Here is a 16,027-nt window from a genome sequence, read left to right as displayed (position 1 = left end):
GTGTGTCTGCATCTTGCAAACGTTCCCAGCAGTTGCCCCAGCTGTTTGCCAACAACAACTAAAACAACTAAAACAACAACAACAACAAACACAACGATGCGTTGGCGTATGCAAACACCAAACAGGCTCGGCCAGACTATCGACCATTATATATAAATATTATATGGCCTAGCAAAGGGCATTAGCATTTTGTCATCCAATATGTAACGCACAGAGGTACCTTTAAAGTCTATATACATATATATTTATATTCTGGGATCTAGTGCCAGATTTTGCAAAACAATTTCCCCTGTTTCAATCTCGCTTCGAATTAATATCCTATATGTTAGATAATCGAAATCGACAAACATCAACATGAAAGACATTCTTATATAAAGACAATCTCATAAAAGAAATTCTCAAAAAAAAAACTTGGTCATTTTTATAGTTAGACCTTTGATGTTAGGGTATTTAAACGCCGGCCAGGCGCATCAAATTTAGCTCTTACTTGTTTTATAGATAGACGCCGTCTTCTGTCTTCTATTGCCCAAAAGCATAATTAAAAATTACATGGCTCAAAGCAAAAGGTAGGCGACTGAGCAAAGTAAACACCAAAAAGTTGCACACAAGTTTACATAGTTGTTGTTGTTGTTGTTGTTGTTATTGTTGTTGCTGTTGTTGTTGTTGTTGTTGTTGTTGTTGCTGTTGCTGCTGCTGCTGCTGCAATTGTTTGGCTGGTCAGAAGAAGAACGCAAGCTTATCCAGCGATAGAGTTAAATAAATATGTTCCTTTTCTTTTATGTACTCTCGTGTATTTTGATGCAGTTTTGTTTGCTTGTTGATACAGCCGCAGGCGGCTGGCCATAAACATGCTACGTGAAAAGACAGCCAGAAAAGCAGCTAAAAAGCAGCCAAAAACCAAGTTATTTCGTTGCCGCCAGCTGTTGGTAGCTCAACAGCCCCGCCCACCTGCCCCCATCTCTCTCTCTCTCTCTCTGCACAGGTGCAGCAGCAGTTGAATGGTTTTTTTTTTTTTGCTTTTTGGGATTAGGTTACACATTTGCCAGTTGCAGGCAAGAGGCATCAGATAGGCACAAAGAAAATGTGCCAAGTGCAGATACAAACACACACACACACACACACACACACACATATACCCTAGCAGAAAAAATTCCAAGCATATCAGATGATTACAAAAAGAAAAAAAAAAACTCTAGAAGGTATTGCATTCTAACGGAACATGAAACTTAGAGAGATACGAAATAGTGCAAGTTTAAGATAGAATTTCTTGAAATAAACAAATAAGCAAACTGTTCTACAATTGCAAACATTCCCGCTTTTGGCATTTGTTTAAATAAATCTCCTTTAGAACGCAGTAAATACAGTAAAATACAGATCTGGAGTCTGTTCGTTAAGCGAGCTTTCACTGTACAATGCGCATGTTAATGAGTGTTCTCTTATCAGTCGCAGCTCGTATCAAAGTCGTTTGAAAGGTATGCAAAAGGCAAATGCATTGACTGGCGGGGCACGCCCACAAAGGCGTCATGAAATTTTAAATAAACGTGCGATAAGGCAACGCCGCAACAACAACAACAACAACAACAACTGTAATCATAACAAACTGAAATTCTAATTAAACAACATTTACAGTTAGACAGTTAGACATTTGCGTCGACTGGTGGCAACGTGCTGCTCCGGTTCCTGCTCTGATTACGGCACACACGCTGCGATTTCCACTGCAAAATGGAGACATCATGAAAACCAGTTGGAGAATAACGACAACAACAAAAACCAACCCCATATTTCACATAATTATTTAACCCCCAAAAAAGGTGAACAACCAAAACAAAGAAAAAAAAACTCAACAAAAAATGGAAGCCTAGAAAAACTGATTGGATTTGGATACGAATATAATAGCTAAACAAAGTCAATGAACCCCTCCGGATGCTGTGGAGGGGGGCCCGCCAACGCGTTATGATTATTCCCCCAACATAGTTGTTGTTGCTCCCCAGCGATAAAACCAAAACAAAAAAAATAAAAGAAAGCAACAACAACAAAAGTTAATAAGTAGCCCACACATAATGCAAAATGTTTGTGCTAAAAATGATGCAAAACGGTGCAAAACAAACACAACAAACAGCAATAGATGCAGGGGAAGCGGCAGGAAGGGCAGCATTAGAGATGAGCCAGCGGCAAATTGTGCGCTGTGACAGCAAATGACAAATATGCAAAGTATGCAGCATTAAACTAAATTTGTTAAATTTCGGACAGCTATAAAAAAGTGAACATTCACTTATAATAATTTTGTAATTTTATTAAGTACATTTTTATCAGCCATAAATTGATGCTGTCATGTGTACGTGCACGCACGATGAATTCGTGTCACGACACGCGCGCACATCTGATGGCGAGTGCCTGCACTTGCGCAAATAGCGCGACAACTTCAAAAAGGGAGCACAAAATTACTGTTCTTGTTGTTTCTGTTAATGTTGCTGTAGCTGTTACTGTTGTTGTTGGCTGGCAATGAAAGGAGTTTTCATGGCTTGCGCTGACTGGAATTGGCACTGGAAGACCTTGGAATCTGTGCTTATTTGAAGCTGGAAGCTGTTGTCTGTCAGCTTTTGTGTTATTGTACAACACTTAAACTAATTACATTTTCATAATTAGCACACTCGAACGTAAGAGGGACCGTGAGAGGGAGGATGAATGAAGGAGGGTGAGAAACGCGGCAAGAACAATAGCAAGTGTAAGAAGCAGCACATTTGAAGGATACTCACGGTTCTTGAATCTATTTGCCCAAATGCAGTCAACTTCCAGCTGCAGCAGCAGCACCAACAGCAGCGGGCGCTTCAAAAGAATCCTGCAAACAATTAAACAGCGTTTCCTCCCCCTTTCAGCCGGCACCCGGTCTGAGTGTGTGTGTGTGTGTGTGTGTGTAACTGAGAGTGTGTGCTCGTTACGGTCGCCCGCTGTCGTTGTTGTTCCTGCAATTGCTCTTGCAGTTGTTTTCGTTTGTTGGGCTGCAGCACATTCCAGGCGGCAAAAGCGCACAAAAGAGAAGAGAGCACGCGTCTCTCTCCACCCGTCTCCTCGTTTGGCTTTGGGCTTTGTTCAAACAAACTACCCTGACGGCGACTGCGACGGCGGCGTTGTCGTTGATCCTTGCACAGTTTTTGTTGTTATTCTTGTTGTACACAAACGCACACAAACACAATCACAGACAAGCACACACACACACACAGAGAGACAGACGTGTGCATGCGTGTTGCATAAAATTATTCACTAAAAATTTAAATATGTACACACTTTTCGGCTTGTTTTTTTTACTATATTCTTCCTTTCCTCTTTTTCTATTTTTGCACTGTTTTCTGCTATCCTAAGCAAACAACAGTAAAGTGCCGTTGCCTTCGCCGTTTAACAGTTAATTTTTTTGCGTACTTTACTTTCAATTTAGCCTGCCGCCGTTTCGATTTCAATGCTGCTCCTGTCAGTTACGCTTTGCATTTTCGTTATTTAATTCAATTGGACGCACACTTCGCGTAGAAATAGAAAAAAAAAACAACAGCCCGAGCTGCTGGAAGTGCATTTACCGAAACGCCCAATCAATCCAATTCGTTTACACAAACGCTGTTTTATTCACGCGCACGAGTGGCGACATATTCGTGCATTATGTTATCAAATAGCTTTTAATTATTTAACAAATTACACTTTAAATTGCGCGCACCGTTTGCCGCACGTCTGACTCGCTCGGCGTTGTTTTTGCTTCTGACTGCCGATTAACATTGCAGTGTTGGACAGCGCTAAATGGGCACGCATTCTATACGATACATCGATTGCTAGCAGCTCAAATTTGCGTGCGCAGCCAACTTCACGTGACTGCGTCGATCGGTGGTTAAATTTAAAACTAGAAATGAACAAATTAAATAACTTAATTACACTTTAACACTCTGTATTATTACGTGACAACAATTAAGGTATTTATTTGTTCATTCTTTTGTTACTGTTGCAGGTCAACCCCACAGGCTTACATCTAATCATTTAAGGTATACGTCAGCATTATCACACAAGTCTAGCGCAAATACAAAAATATATAAAAAAAAACAAAGCGTTTTGTACACACAAAAGCAACAAACTATAATTATAAAGCGAAGCCGAAACCCCGTCTGCCTCTTAGCTATCCAACCGCTCCACGCTCAGTTTGATATCCGTTTTGGGCATTAGCAACAATTTGCGATTGTCATATTGGATGGGTATCTGGGTCTCCGCACAGGGCGCATAGCTGTGCTGCTGCAGCAGAGCGACCAGGCCGACCAGGAGCTGCTGCTGGGCTAGCTGCTTGGCCATGCAGCCGCGCAATCCCTCGCCAAAGGGCAGAAATGATATAGACGTCCGTGCATGCACTGCCGCCGCCTCAAAGCGATCCGGATCGAAGCGTTCGGGTTCCGGATAGATGGCCGGATCACGATGTATAGCTGCGATGGGTATAAGCACATTGTTGCCACGGGCTATGACAAACACGGACTTGGGCAGCTCGAATTCCCTGGTAGCGCGGCGCAGCAAAAACGGATACGGCGTGTGCAGGCGAAGCGTTTCTGTAAGTTGGGATTAAGCTGATGAGTTGGCCCCAGTTGGGAGTCTCCCCCGCATACGCACCATTCAGCACCTGCTTCGTGTAGGTCAGCTGCTGCAGGCCTTCCGCGGTCAGTGCTCCCTCATGCCGCTGCAGCATTGCCCTAATCTCTGCACGTACGCGCTGCTGCAGCTCCGGATGCAGCGCCAGCTCATAGAGGCAGAAGGCCAGGCTGGCGTTCAGCGGCTGCAGCCCAGCCAGCACGAAACCAAATGCCTGTGCGGCAATCTGTGCATCCGTCAAGGTCTCTTCCGTGGCGGAGTACAATTGCAGAAAGCTCTGCAGCGGCTGTCGATCCCTACGGCGCTGCTGCTGCAGTTGCTCCAGCACAAGCTTGAAGAAGTAGTCCGTGGCCAGCTGCGCGTAGCTTTTGTGCCGCAGCAGACGCGCCAGGAGCGGCAGCTCCAGCGCCAAATAGGCACGCCACAGACTCCAGTTGCTCCAATAGCTGCGCGTCATCTGGCCAAACTCCGGCGGCAGCTCGTGGGGATTCAGGCCGTAGGCGAGCGTGGCAATGGCCTGCACATTGTAGCTATCCACCAATTGGCTCACGTTCAGTTGCTGGAGATGTGCCTCGCCCAGGCCGCGCTGCAGCCTATTGCTGACTTGCAGCAGTCGCGGCAGCAGCTTTTGCAGATTGCTCGCCGTGAAGACCGTGCGGGATTGGGCGTGCAGCCAGCGCCAACTGTGCCCGTCCAGCTGCAGCAGATTGCCGGACAACGGCTCGCCGGACACATTGTGATAGAGACCACGGCTGGTGAAGTAGCCCGCATCGCTGTCCAGTATATGACGCACCAGCTCCAGATCCAGCACCAGGACAAACGGTTTGATCAGCGCATAGCAGCCAATGAAGGGTGCACGTCCCTTGTAGCTCTCGTAGATGCAGTGCAGCACCTGTTGCACATGCCGCTTGCCGGCCAGCACATCTTTCAGGTTGCCCCACAGAAACTTAGGCTTGGCGTGCAGTATGCCCCGCCGCTTCCAATAGCCCAGGCTGAAGCGGACCAGGGCATAGAAGAGCGCCATGGCGCCCAAGGCGCTCCACAGTACACGCTGCAGCATATCCAGGCCGGGGTGTGGGGGGCAGCAGCTGCTCCAATTTTCTTCGATCCGCTTTACGTTTGCTGTTTGTTCGTTTTTAGGCTTTGCGCCGTCGTTTGGTTAATTAATTTGTAAACGTTCAGTGTCGCTGGCTTATCAGCGCCATCGTCATGGAATAACTGTTAAATATGCGCTTATCAATCGACTCGATTCCTGGCCATAACGCGCGCTAAAAGAGAAGAGAAAACATAACTGTAAAAACTCTCTGCATAGATAATTTGATTAGTGCTGACATTTTAGCAGTATTTCCGCTGAATTTGTAGCTAAGCTACAGCTTTAACGAATAATTATTTGTTTTCCGTTTACCATATTTATAAAGCAAAGGTATCGAATTAAATTATAGGCAAAATCTATTTAACATTTTAACTGTCTCCGACTACCTCTGAAAAGAGCTGCGTTGACAACACTGCAAACAATGCTCGTATAGTGTTGTGTACATTCATATTTTATTGCTCTGGCCACTCTAGTTAAATTGGCAACACTGTTTCTGTTGCCCTTCACAATCTCTTTTAGCTTATTTTTGCAGTATAAAGCAGAGATTGTACGCGCTCTTTTCGAACTCCGTTATGTGCATCCAGCGCACGTAGCCCTTGTCAATTAGCTGCAGCTTGGAGCTGGGCACGCCCGAAAAGTGCGGATCCTATGGGGTCAGAAGAGTAAATGTTAGCTGTCGCCCAGATCAAGCTGAGGTCAATTTCTGAAACTCACCACAATCAGCAGCGAGACGCCCGCCAATGGGCTGAGATGTATGCCCGCAATGGCCTTGGAGGCCATGTCGCTTAATCCACCCATGGCTATAAGACCGCCATAATCCTCAAAATAAGCACGTATTTGGGTGAAGAGCTGCTCGCTGTTCAATTGCTGCACGTGCACAAATTTACAGGGTATCTCAAACATGGCATCAATCACATAAAACTCCTCCATTGTGCCAATCCAATCGCGTGAGCCAACAAAACTGGACGGCTTGTCCCCAATGCTGACCAGCATGCGTTGAATCTCCCGTATCGAGGGCACGTTCCGCTCCGCTTCGTTGCGCCTGTTTATGATCCAAGAAATGGCCGTTTGCAGAGTGCGATAGCCGCAGCCCCAGCCCGCGTCCGAGTGGCCATCGCAGCCGTAGTGGAAATACTTGAAGTGGCCGCGCGTATAAATGCTCTCACCTGTCCTGTTGTCGGGCGGTGGCAGTGCCAGGTGCACATCCTCGAGCAGCTCGTATGCGTACGATTTGGCCACAATTTCAACGAGCTGCGTTTTGTTTTGCTCAACACTCGGCGCACATTCACAGGTTGTTGTCATTCTTGTTGTTTACACGCTCAAATTAGCATAGCATGCCCTTTCTATATTTATACATTTATTTATAGTTGCGATATTTACCTTTTGCTACGTTGCAACAATTAAATTTAGAAATTTGGAAATCATCTGCTCGTCTATGCCTATTGGCCCGATAACGATTCGTCGTGTTTCGATAGCTGCATTATGCACTTCACGAAAGTATCGATAACATTTACATCGATGACCTGTGGTCAGTTTGGGCGCCAATTTTAAACTGCCGACATTGTACGCTTACAAAAAAAAACCGTAATAGCTATGCATTTATTTAGATGTACAAATATGTTTCTAACTATATAGATGTAAAATTTACGCGCCACTCACATATATATATATATATATATATTATTCAATATATACATACAAATGGCCGACTGCTTGATAACGCTATGCGTTCCTTTCTCGTTTAAAATAGATCCATTTTGCCACAACTAACATCCAGAATATCATCGTCATAGCTGATCAACTCCTTAAGGCCTGCTGCCGAGGCAGCTTTCGAAGTCGAGGGCAGATCGGCATTGTCCACGACATTAATATTTATCTCGTGTGTCTTATATTCTGGACTGCTCTGTTCCTGGCCAACAGGCGAAGGTGGCGGATTGGATACTATGAGAAAAAAGGAAGTTTTTAAATGAATTTCTCATATTTCACCATATGCATATTTTGTACATACAATTGCCAGGCAGAGTCTGTGCAATTGACTCAGCGCCTTGCATATAGAGTTCCTTGCGCGTATTTAATGAAGGCAATTCGGTGCTCTTTTCGCTCAAACGTTTCTTCAACTCCTCGACCTTGCGATCGCGTATCAACGTCTCGATCTGCTTGCGAGATTTATTCGCATTTTGGCGATCCTCGCTAAAAATTGACTTTTGCTGCGCTGGCGTTATTTTATCATGATGCTTGAGCAGAAACAGAAATACGCCACCCGGAGTACGTCGACGTCTGCCATTCTAAAAATGAAAATAATATGAATATCATTTAGTTAAGATTGGATTGGGAAATTAACTCACGTTGATCATCATGCCGCCGTCGGCTTCGATGCGCTGGGTTTCTTTGTAGAGCTCGAGCGGCACATCTATGCCAAGCACCTGGATAACGCGCACTGCAAAACATAATTCTTAAATTAGAATACGATCTTTCGTGGTCAGTTCTGGTCGCCCACCTAAGAGTTCGTCCTTCTCCTCGTAAAGCTTGTTGGCCATTTCTCTGGCCACATCGCTCGGATCGCGCCCGGACGTATCGTTCAGATCGAGTATATGACGCGGCTCGCTCGAGTTGTCCGACGAGCCGCTCGTGGACGAATGACCACGTCGCGAGCGTGAGCGCTGGCCCAGACGGTTTTTTACATGATGCCGCTCGCGCTGACCCTCCATGTCCGGCCGTGCGGACTGACGTCCCCTCTTATGGGCTGGATGTGAGCTGCCCTCATCCGAGGAATTGGACAGACGACGCTTCAGGTTGTTCTCCCCATTGAGCCGGTATCTCAGCGAGAAATCATAGTTCTCAACGTTGCGATCGCTGCTGTTGCGCGTGACATCGCAGCCGCGCATATTCTCGCTGAGCGCCTCCTCCTGCAGGGCGGCCGTCCAGATGTTGTATTTCTTGAAACGCGCCCGATTTGGCTCAGCGTCCGTGGTCTCTGGCGGCGGCGGCACACGTACCATGACCGTGCGTCTGATGCACTTTTTACGCTTTTTGCCCGACGAAAGAGAGTCGGTGCGCAGCTTCTTGATGCAGCCCTCCTCAGAGGATTCGCCCGATGAGGATTCGCTGTTCGACTGCGACTCATCGTCGAGGGCACTTTGTATCTGATGGCATGTGGCAAGCGGACTTGCAACGCTCTCCGCGGCGCCCATTGCAACAGCAGCAGCAGCAGGTGCGTTTGTGGGCGCCGGTGCCGGTCGCTGCAGCGGCGTATAGATTTCATCGTCGCCGCTAGCTGACAACTGGAGTGCGGTACGCATTATTGACTATCTGTTATGTAGCTATTTGGTGAGCTTATTTACCTCTCCATCCTCTAAATCGATGTCGTCGTTGGACTGCAGGTCCATCATCTTGCAGAAAAAATTAATTCTACTGCGGCAACTGTGTTGGAAAACGATAGCAAAAAACGAGCTGTTTTCACTGGTTCCGATAACAGAGCAAGTTATCATTTTTGAAATAAAACCAAACTTTTGTCATAATATGTGCCCTTTCTTTTTCTACTATCGAGATAAGCATTTGCGTGCTTTAAAGCAACTTTAGAAACTTTAAATCCTTTTTTTTTTGTTATTACTTCCTTTGCTGCTGTGTTGGAAAACGTTGTCACTGCAGCCGCGTTTTGAAGATTTTATCGAAAACAACAAGATATATATATGTGTCGCAATGTTTGAATTTAAATTGCCCTCTCTAAACCTTATCATATTTGCAAATTATATATGAAATTATTGACTTAACATTCAATCAGCTGTTTGCACAATGTTTTTCAAGTGGGAACGCGTCAAACGAAACAGGGTGGCAGCACTGTTCATGCAGTAAGAAGAAGAAGAAGACACGTGCATTCTTTTATTAATTGTTGAACGCACTTTCAAGACGTAAAATTTACGTCTTACTATGGTGCGACCCAACAATCAACTGCCGGATAATCTTCCGCAGTTGCAAAATCTCATCAAACGTGATCCCGAATCCTACAGCGATGAGTTTCACACACAATACGAGCATTTCCTAAGTCTGCTCGAGATCTTCGCCCTGAATCCGGGCGAGGAAAACAAATCGCTGGACGAGATCATAATGTTTATTGCCCAGGTGGCACAATGCTATCCGCACGTGTGCCAGCAGTTTCCCAAGCACCTGACCGATCTGCTGAGAAGCAGCGCCACCGTCCTGGATCCAGCAATGCGAAATTGTTTTGTCAAGGCTTTAATTCTGCTGCGCAATAAAAATCTTGTCCCTGCCTTGGACATACTGGAGCTGTTCTTCCAGCTGCTGCGCTGCCAGGACAAAAATCTGCGCACGTTCTTGCAGACGCACATTGTCAACGACATCAAGAACATGAATGCCAAGCACAAGGACATGAAGCTCAATTCGGTAAGTGGGGGCCACCTGTTGCTGCACTTGCTCCACATTTTATCACTAAAAATTATCTTTACAGAGCCTGCAGAATTTCATGTACGGCATGCTGAAGGACGCCAATCCAAAGGCTGCCAAAATGTCGGCCGACATTATGATCGAGCTCTACAAGAAGAACATCTGGAACGATGCCAAGTCGGTTAATGTCATCGCCAGCGTCGGCTGCTTCTCGCCCATCACCAAGGTTTGTGGCAAAGTCAAACTTGCTTCTCTGTAATCCATATCTATGCCATTTTAGGTGCTGGTCACATCGCTGAAATTCTTTCTGGGCCACGACGATGAGGATGAAGCTGCCACCGATTCGGACAGCGAGCCCGAGGTGGACCTGAAGGGCGCGCTCATGGCGAATCGTGTCAACAAGAAGACCAAGAAGCGCCAGAAGCAGCTGCAGCAGATCAAGAAGCAGGCCGTGAAGGCGCAAAAGAAAAAGAAGAACGCGCCCGCCTTCAATTTCTCGGCCATCCACCTGATCCACAATCCGCAGGGCATGGCCGAGGGTCTGTTCAAGCAGCTGCAGTCGAGCAACGAGCGCTTCGAGGTCAAGTTAATGCATCTGGACGTCATCTCCCGTCTGATTGGCATACACGAGCTGTTCCTCTTCGGCTTTTATCCGTATATCACGCGCTTCATGCAGCCGCATCAGCGCCAGGTGACGCGCGTTCTGCAGTTCGCGGCGCAGGCATCCCACGAGCTGGTGCCCGGTGACATCATCGAGCCCATACTGAAGACCATTGCGAATAATTTCATCACGGAACGCAACTCGAGCGATGTCATGGCCATTGGCTTGAATGCCACGCGCGAAATATGCATGCGCTGTCCGCTGGCCATGGGCGAGGATCTGCTGCAGGATCTGGCCATGTATAAGACGTACAAGGAGAAGTCTGTAATGATGGCCGCACGCTCACTCATCACGCTCTATCGCGAACAGCTGCCAAAGCTGCTACACAAAAAGGATCGCGGTCGCCAGACAGAGGCGCAGGCGGAGCGCAAGGTTCGCGCCTATGGCGAACGCGATGTCCAGGATACGGTGCTTGGTGCCGAGGCTCTGCTCAAGAATTCTAAGACCATAGACATAGGCAGCGATGACGATGACACGGACTCCAATGATGGCGAGTGGGTGAACGTGGCGCACAGCGATGGCGAGGGTCCAGCGCAAAGTGGCGACGATGATGACGAGGAGGAGGAAGGCAGTGACAGTGAAGAGGACGAAGTGGATGATGACGACGACAATGACGCAGAGGAGGACGTCGATGCAGAGGAGTCTGATGAGGGCGTTGCAAGCGAGGGCGACGAAACGTCGCCCAAGGCGAACAAAAAGGAGAAGGCAAACATAAAGTTGCTTAACCAGAAGGAAGCTGCGCAGGAATTGGCGCTGACGCGCATCTTCACGGACGAGGACTTCAAGCGCATCAATGCCGCCAATCTGAAGAAGACGGTAACAAGTGCCCGCAAGCGGCCCTTGGAGCAGGATCGCGCCGAGTTTGTCAAGCTGAACAGCATTGAGATGATCTACAAGAAGCGCAAGCACGACAAGGAGTCGCGCCTCGAGACGGTGCAGGCGGGTCGTCAGGATCGCGAGCGTTTCGGCTGGAAGGACGGACGTGTCAATGAGAACTGCTCCAAGACGAATCGGGAGAAGCGCAAGACGAAGAACTTTGGCATGCTGCGGCACAAGGCGCGCTCCAAGGTCAAGAAGAGTTTCCGCGACAAGCAGCTGGCCATGCGCAAGCACTTGCTGCACCAGAAGAAGATGAAGTAGCCGCGGGCAAACCCGCCTTTCGCATTGCCACTGCAATAAAATTTATTTTCCATTTGTATTCGTTGGTTTTATGCTAGTTTAAGAGTTAGATATATATTCAAATTTCCTATCTGCGACGCTTTTCCGATTTCTTGACGCGCTTCGGTCCCTTCACGAAGCACCAATCCACTTGAATCGTTTGGCCCATTATATCGGCGCCATGGAGCGCCTCCTTGGCGGCAAGCGCCTGCTTGTGCGTCTCATACTCGACCAGTGCGTAGCCCTTGGAGAAGCCTGTGCGCCGATCCAGGTTCAAGTGAATGTTCTTGATCTCGCCATAATCGCAAAACTTCTCCTGGATTTCATCCTCCTGCGCCTCCTCGTGTATGGAGGTGACAAACAATATCCAGCCCTCGACCGAACGCTGCGGCCCTGGCTCCAGTTCGTCGTCGTCCTCATTCCGCACCCTCTCATAACTGTGTATTGCCTCGCGTGTGTTGCTGTCGCTGCCGAAACCGCGTCCCTTGCGGTGCTTGGCCTTTTCCTTTAAGCGCACAATGCCCTCTATGCGTGTGCGTGTGGGTAGGTGTGTGTGTGTGTGGGTGTGAGTTATTAGAGCAGCATTATTAGCCGGCTTGGCAAATACTTACGGTCGCCATCCTCATCCACTTCAAACTCTTCGGCATTGTCGATATCTAGCACATCAGCCATTTTCTCTACTTTTTGACTAACAATTACGAATTTATTGATATTTTTCTTAAATATTTTAAGCTGTTTTCTCCGCGTGTTGTAGTTGTTTTTTTTTTTCTTCGGCGTTCTATGGCAAAACTTCAATGAACTAAATACAGCGGTTCCGTGAACTGAACTAGATCTCAGTTGGTATTTAAATAATAATTTAAAAACCAAATATATAAGAATTATAATTAAAAGCTCACACAAAAAACTATAAAATCTGCCAAAAAATAAATTACTTTTGCAAATTTAAAAATAAACATTTGTTTTGCGACTTTTAGTTAAGATGGTATTTTTTCAATATCCAGTTGGTATTTTATGGATTAATTTGTACTTTTTACGATTTGCTGGTTTGAAATTCACGGTCTCATTAGTGCGATTTGTTGTTGTTCCCTAGCAAGTTCGAGGCTTCGTGCGGGGTCTTCATTAAAAAACCAACTACCGGGTGAGATAAGCCGCAATTCATAAATAAATACGTATAAGCATATGTGCGTACATTCAATGTGATTTGGCACTATAGATAGGGGTGTGTGTCGTTAACAGCTGCTGTTGCCATCAATTAAGAGAGAAAAACATCGGACGACGGCTGCAATTACTCATCTCTTCTTTAATATATGTGCGTGCGTGCGTGTGTGTGTGTGTGTGTGTGTGTGGTTAAAGAATTATGTTTTTTCTTTTAACGTTGCTAAATGCACGTCCTTGCTGTGTCTTGCGGTGTCCCGTAGGAATTTTGTACTTATTTGTAACGTACTAAAAAAAAAACTGGAATAAATACAGGGTGCATGTCCTAGATAGAAGAGTTGTCTCAGTGAACTAGTGAGAGGAATCCTGGTTCGAGTACAGGATAAGTTGAGGAAGTTCTCTTTAAAACGTTTGCTAGTTGTTTTTAAGGATATGCTCTAATAATAATAAACATTTTTAATGCTTCTAGCGTTTTTTTTTTTAATATTTTTCTAGATTTTTCAACATAGTTCCCAATGGCCCAGGAGATAAATGAACTTAAAAACATGACGCTCTCAGGCGAAACGGAATTGGATGATCTCATAGAGAAGTGGGTAAAATGGGATGGAAATTTGAAAACGAAGAAAGAAATTTTAAAGCTGATCGAGGCCAAAGATTGGGGCACGTACGTAATGCATATGCTCAATATAAACAAATAATCCAAGTGCAATCTTTCGACAGGCTCAAGTTGCGTCTCCTCAACCGGATTGCATTCGGCACGGCCGGGCTACGTGCTGAAATGCGAGCGGGTTTCGATTCCATGAACGACTTGGTTGTTGTGCAGTGAGTTTCCATTGAAGAGCAAGTCTCCGATTACAAGTGATTTATTTTTTTCGGTTTTCCCCCCAGAACCGCCCAAGGACTCTGTGCTTATCTAAAGGAGCAGTATGCGGACAAGTCGTCCTGGTCGAAACGTGGCATTGTCTTTGGCTACGATGCGCGACATAATAGCAAGCGTTTTGCCGAATTGTCGGCCCTTGTCTTCTTGAAGAACAACTTTCGCGTTTATCTATTTAAGCGTTACGCGGCCACGCCCTTTGTGCCATTCGCCATCAAGAAGCTGAACTGTTTGGCGGGCGTGCAGGTGACTGCATCGCACAATCCCAAGAAGGACAACGGCTACAAGGTATGGAAACTGCACTCAATTCGAGTCGTTTGAAGGTTTATGCATAGATTATTTGCAGGTTTATTGGACGAACGGCGCCCAGATTATTTCCCCGCACGATGCGGGCATACACAAGGCCATACTTAAAAATCTGGAACCAGCGGAGAATTATTGGGCAATCGACGAGGCAACCTTGTGGTCCAACGCGTACCTCAGCGATCCCTACGAACAGGTCGAGCCTGCCTATTACGATGCTTTGCTAAAGACAATTCCGGACTCACTTTTAAAAGCCAATGCGACGTGTGATTTGAGCTTCGCGTACACGGCCATGCATGGCATTGGCTACGCGTATGTGGCGAAGGCCATTGAGCAGGTTAATCTGCGGCCAGTTGTGCCTGTTGTTCAGCAGGTTGAGCCCGATCCGGAATTCCCAACGACCCCTATGCCCAATCCAGAGGAGGGCAAGACATCCCTGGATCTGGCCATTAAAACAGCAACGGACCAGAAATGTAATATCATATTGGCCAACGATCCGGATGCCGATCGTTTGGCAGTTGCCGAATTTGATGAAAGCAATACGAAGTTTAAGCTATTCAACGGCAATGAACTGGGCGCATTGCTCGGCTGGTGGGCACTAGAGATGCATAAGATGCGCCATCCAAATGCAGATATGTCCAAGTGCGTGATGATTGCCAGCACGGTCAGCTCGAAGATATTGAAATCAATGGCGGCCATTGAGGGTTTCATCTTCTACGAAACTCTGACGGGCTTCAAATGGATGGCCAACAAGGCCATCGAGGCGGAGCTGGCTGGCAGAACGGTACTGTTTGCCTTCGAGGAGGCCATCGGCTTTATGATCTCCACAAATGTGCCCGACAAGGATGGCGTCAGCGCTGCGGCCCATGTCGCCACAATGGCACGTTATTTGCACCACGAGAAGGGCATGACACTGCAACAGAAATTGTCGGAGATATACAAGATCTACGGCTACCACACGAGCATCTGTTCCTATGTCATCTGCTCCGATCAGCTAAAGATCAAACAGATCTTCAACCGGCTGCGCACATTCAACAATGGCCAGGCGAACACCTATCCGCCGAGCATACTCAATGGCAAATACGAAATCGAGCACGTGCGCGACCTGACCACGGGCTATGACAGCAGCGCGGCGGACAAGAAGGCCACGCTGCCGGTCAGCTCCAGCTCCCAGATGATAACGTTTACGTTCAAGAACGGCGTGGTTATCACGCTGCGCACCAGCGGCACGGAGCCCAAAATGAAATACTATGCCGAGATGTGCGGCAAACCGGCCGATAAGGGCTGGGAGCAGCTCACCCAAACGCTCCAAGACATGGAAGAGGCGCTTGTCAATGAGTTCTACGAGCCCGAAAAGAATCAGCTGCAGCGCAAGTCCGCCGACTGAATGAATACCCTTTAATTATATAAACCGAATTTGACTACGCACATTCAATACGCTTGTGTATGAATTCTCCCTCTCTCCCTCTCTCCCAGTTGTCTTCAGAGGAGCAGCACTTGGAACACTCTACAAAACCAAATACACATTTATGTAGCTGTTGCATTTAGTCACTAACTGATATTTATACTATACTAAAGCAAATGCTAATAGACATGTTTAAATATAGTACCATATATAAGCACAATATTTATGCATAATAAACATTTCCAACTAGCACAAACACAAATCGAATCAATCTCTATTCGAAACCAATTCAAACTATCATAAATTGAAATCAGATTTCCTACTTTATACCCTGCCGGAGGGTATTACGATTGTGTCATAAAA

The 16,027-nt window shown here is 46.6% G+C and overlaps 7 protein-coding genes across 39 annotated transcripts in view; 2 read left to right on the top strand and 5 right to left on the bottom strand.

The window, feature by feature from the left end:
- mim (missing-in-metastasis) overlaps positions 1-3,758 on the bottom strand; it is a 48,005-nt gene extending 44,247 nt beyond the window's left edge. For 14 of the 30 annotated variants that reach the window (XM_032436701.2, XM_032436706.2, XM_032436707.2 and 11 more), the window contains exon 1: positions 2,757-3,758. The gene's annotated coding sequence lies outside the window, so the exon portion shown is untranslated. The remainder of the gene's footprint in view (positions 1-2,756) is intronic. The other 16 variants (XM_032436713.2, XM_032436715.2, XM_070209578.1 and 13 more) reach the window with 2 other exon arrangements.
- A 173-nt stretch (positions 3,759-3,931) lies between these two features.
- On the bottom strand, positions 3,932-7,202 carry Cyp6u1 (Cytochrome P450 6u1). 3 transcript variants are annotated; one of them, XM_002059353.4, is made up of 3 exons: positions 7,085-7,202; positions 4,633-5,879; positions 3,932-4,571 (listed from the first exon to the last, which is right to left on the bottom strand). In XM_002059353.4, the coding sequence occupies exons 2-3, from the start codon at positions 5,669-5,671 to the stop codon at positions 4,150-4,152; spliced, it is 1,461 nt and encodes a 486-aa protein (XP_002059389.3). In that variant the 5' UTR covers positions 5,672-5,879; positions 7,085-7,202; the 3' UTR covers positions 3,932-4,149. The 3 variants fall into 3 exon arrangements, with proteins under 3 accessions (XP_002059389.3, XP_070065686.1, XP_070065685.1); XM_070209585.1 differs by lacking the exon at positions 7,085-7,202 and adding an exon at positions 6,871-7,007; XM_070209584.1 differs by lacking the exon at positions 7,085-7,202 and adding an exon at positions 5,944-6,073.
- Ufsp1 (UFM1 specific peptidase 1) lies at positions 6,135-7,164 on the bottom strand. Its single transcript, XM_032436016.2, has 3 exons — positions 7,085-7,164; positions 6,419-7,007; positions 6,135-6,350 (listed from the first exon to the last, which is right to left on the bottom strand). Exons 2-3 carry the CDS (start codon positions 7,004-7,006, stop codon positions 6,225-6,227), a joined length of 714 nt encoding a protein of 237 aa, XP_032291907.1. The 5' UTR covers position 7,007; positions 7,085-7,164; the 3' UTR covers positions 6,135-6,224.
- Positions 7,203-7,289: 87 nt separating the features above from the next.
- Phax (phosphorylated adaptor for RNA export) lies at positions 7,290-9,202 on the bottom strand. Its single transcript, XM_032436015.2, has 5 exons — positions 9,046-9,202; positions 8,202-8,985; positions 8,050-8,141; positions 7,713-7,989; positions 7,290-7,645 (listed from the first exon to the last, which is right to left on the bottom strand). The coding sequence occupies exons 1-5, from the start codon at positions 9,190-9,192 to the stop codon at positions 7,446-7,448; spliced, it is 1,500 nt and encodes a 499-aa protein (XP_032291906.2). The 5' UTR covers positions 9,193-9,202; the 3' UTR covers positions 7,290-7,445.
- Positions 9,203-9,564: 362 nt separating this feature from the next.
- On the top strand, positions 9,565-11,964 carry Mys45A (SDA1 domain containing protein Mys45A). Its single transcript, XM_002059350.4, has 3 exons — positions 9,565-10,105; positions 10,170-10,331; positions 10,386-11,964. The coding sequence occupies exons 1-3, from the start codon at positions 9,632-9,634 to the stop codon at positions 11,904-11,906; spliced, it is 2,157 nt and encodes a 718-aa protein (XP_002059386.1). The 5' UTR covers positions 9,565-9,631; the 3' UTR covers positions 11,907-11,964.
- On the bottom strand, positions 11,924-12,715 carry tsu (40S ribosomal protein S12 homolog tsunagi). Its single transcript, XM_002059349.4, has 2 exons — positions 12,536-12,715; positions 11,924-12,449 (listed from the first exon to the last, which is right to left on the bottom strand). The coding sequence occupies exons 1-2, from the start codon at positions 12,594-12,596 to the stop codon at positions 12,013-12,015; spliced, it is 498 nt and encodes a 165-aa protein (XP_002059385.1). The 5' UTR covers positions 12,597-12,715; the 3' UTR covers positions 11,924-12,012.
- Positions 12,716-12,965: 250 nt separating this feature from the next.
- Positions 12,966-15,926, top strand: Pgm2a (phosphoglucomutase 2). Of its 2 annotated transcripts, none has more exons than XM_002059348.4 (5): positions 12,966-13,062; positions 13,575-13,743; positions 13,800-13,901; positions 13,968-14,244; positions 14,303-15,926. In XM_002059348.4, the coding sequence occupies exons 2-5, from the start codon at positions 13,595-13,597 to the stop codon at positions 15,644-15,646; spliced, it is 1,872 nt and encodes a 623-aa protein (XP_002059384.2). In that variant the 5' UTR covers positions 12,966-13,062; positions 13,575-13,594; the 3' UTR covers positions 15,647-15,926. The 2 variants fall into 2 exon arrangements, with proteins under 2 accessions (XP_002059384.2, XP_070065683.1); XM_070209582.1 differs by lacking the exon at positions 12,966-13,062 and adding an exon at positions 13,084-13,105.
- The last annotated feature ends 101 nt before the right edge of the window (positions 15,927-16,027 follow it).

Source organism: Drosophila virilis, chromosome 5, assembly GCF_030788295.1.
Source record: "Drosophila virilis strain 15010-1051.87 chromosome 5, Dvir_AGI_RSII-ME, whole genome shotgun sequence".
Classification (NCBI taxonomy): Eukaryota; Metazoa; Arthropoda; class Insecta; order Diptera; family Drosophilidae; genus Drosophila; species Drosophila virilis.
Note: the sequence above shows the minus strand (reverse complement) of the source record. Positions and strands in the feature narration are given on the sequence as shown.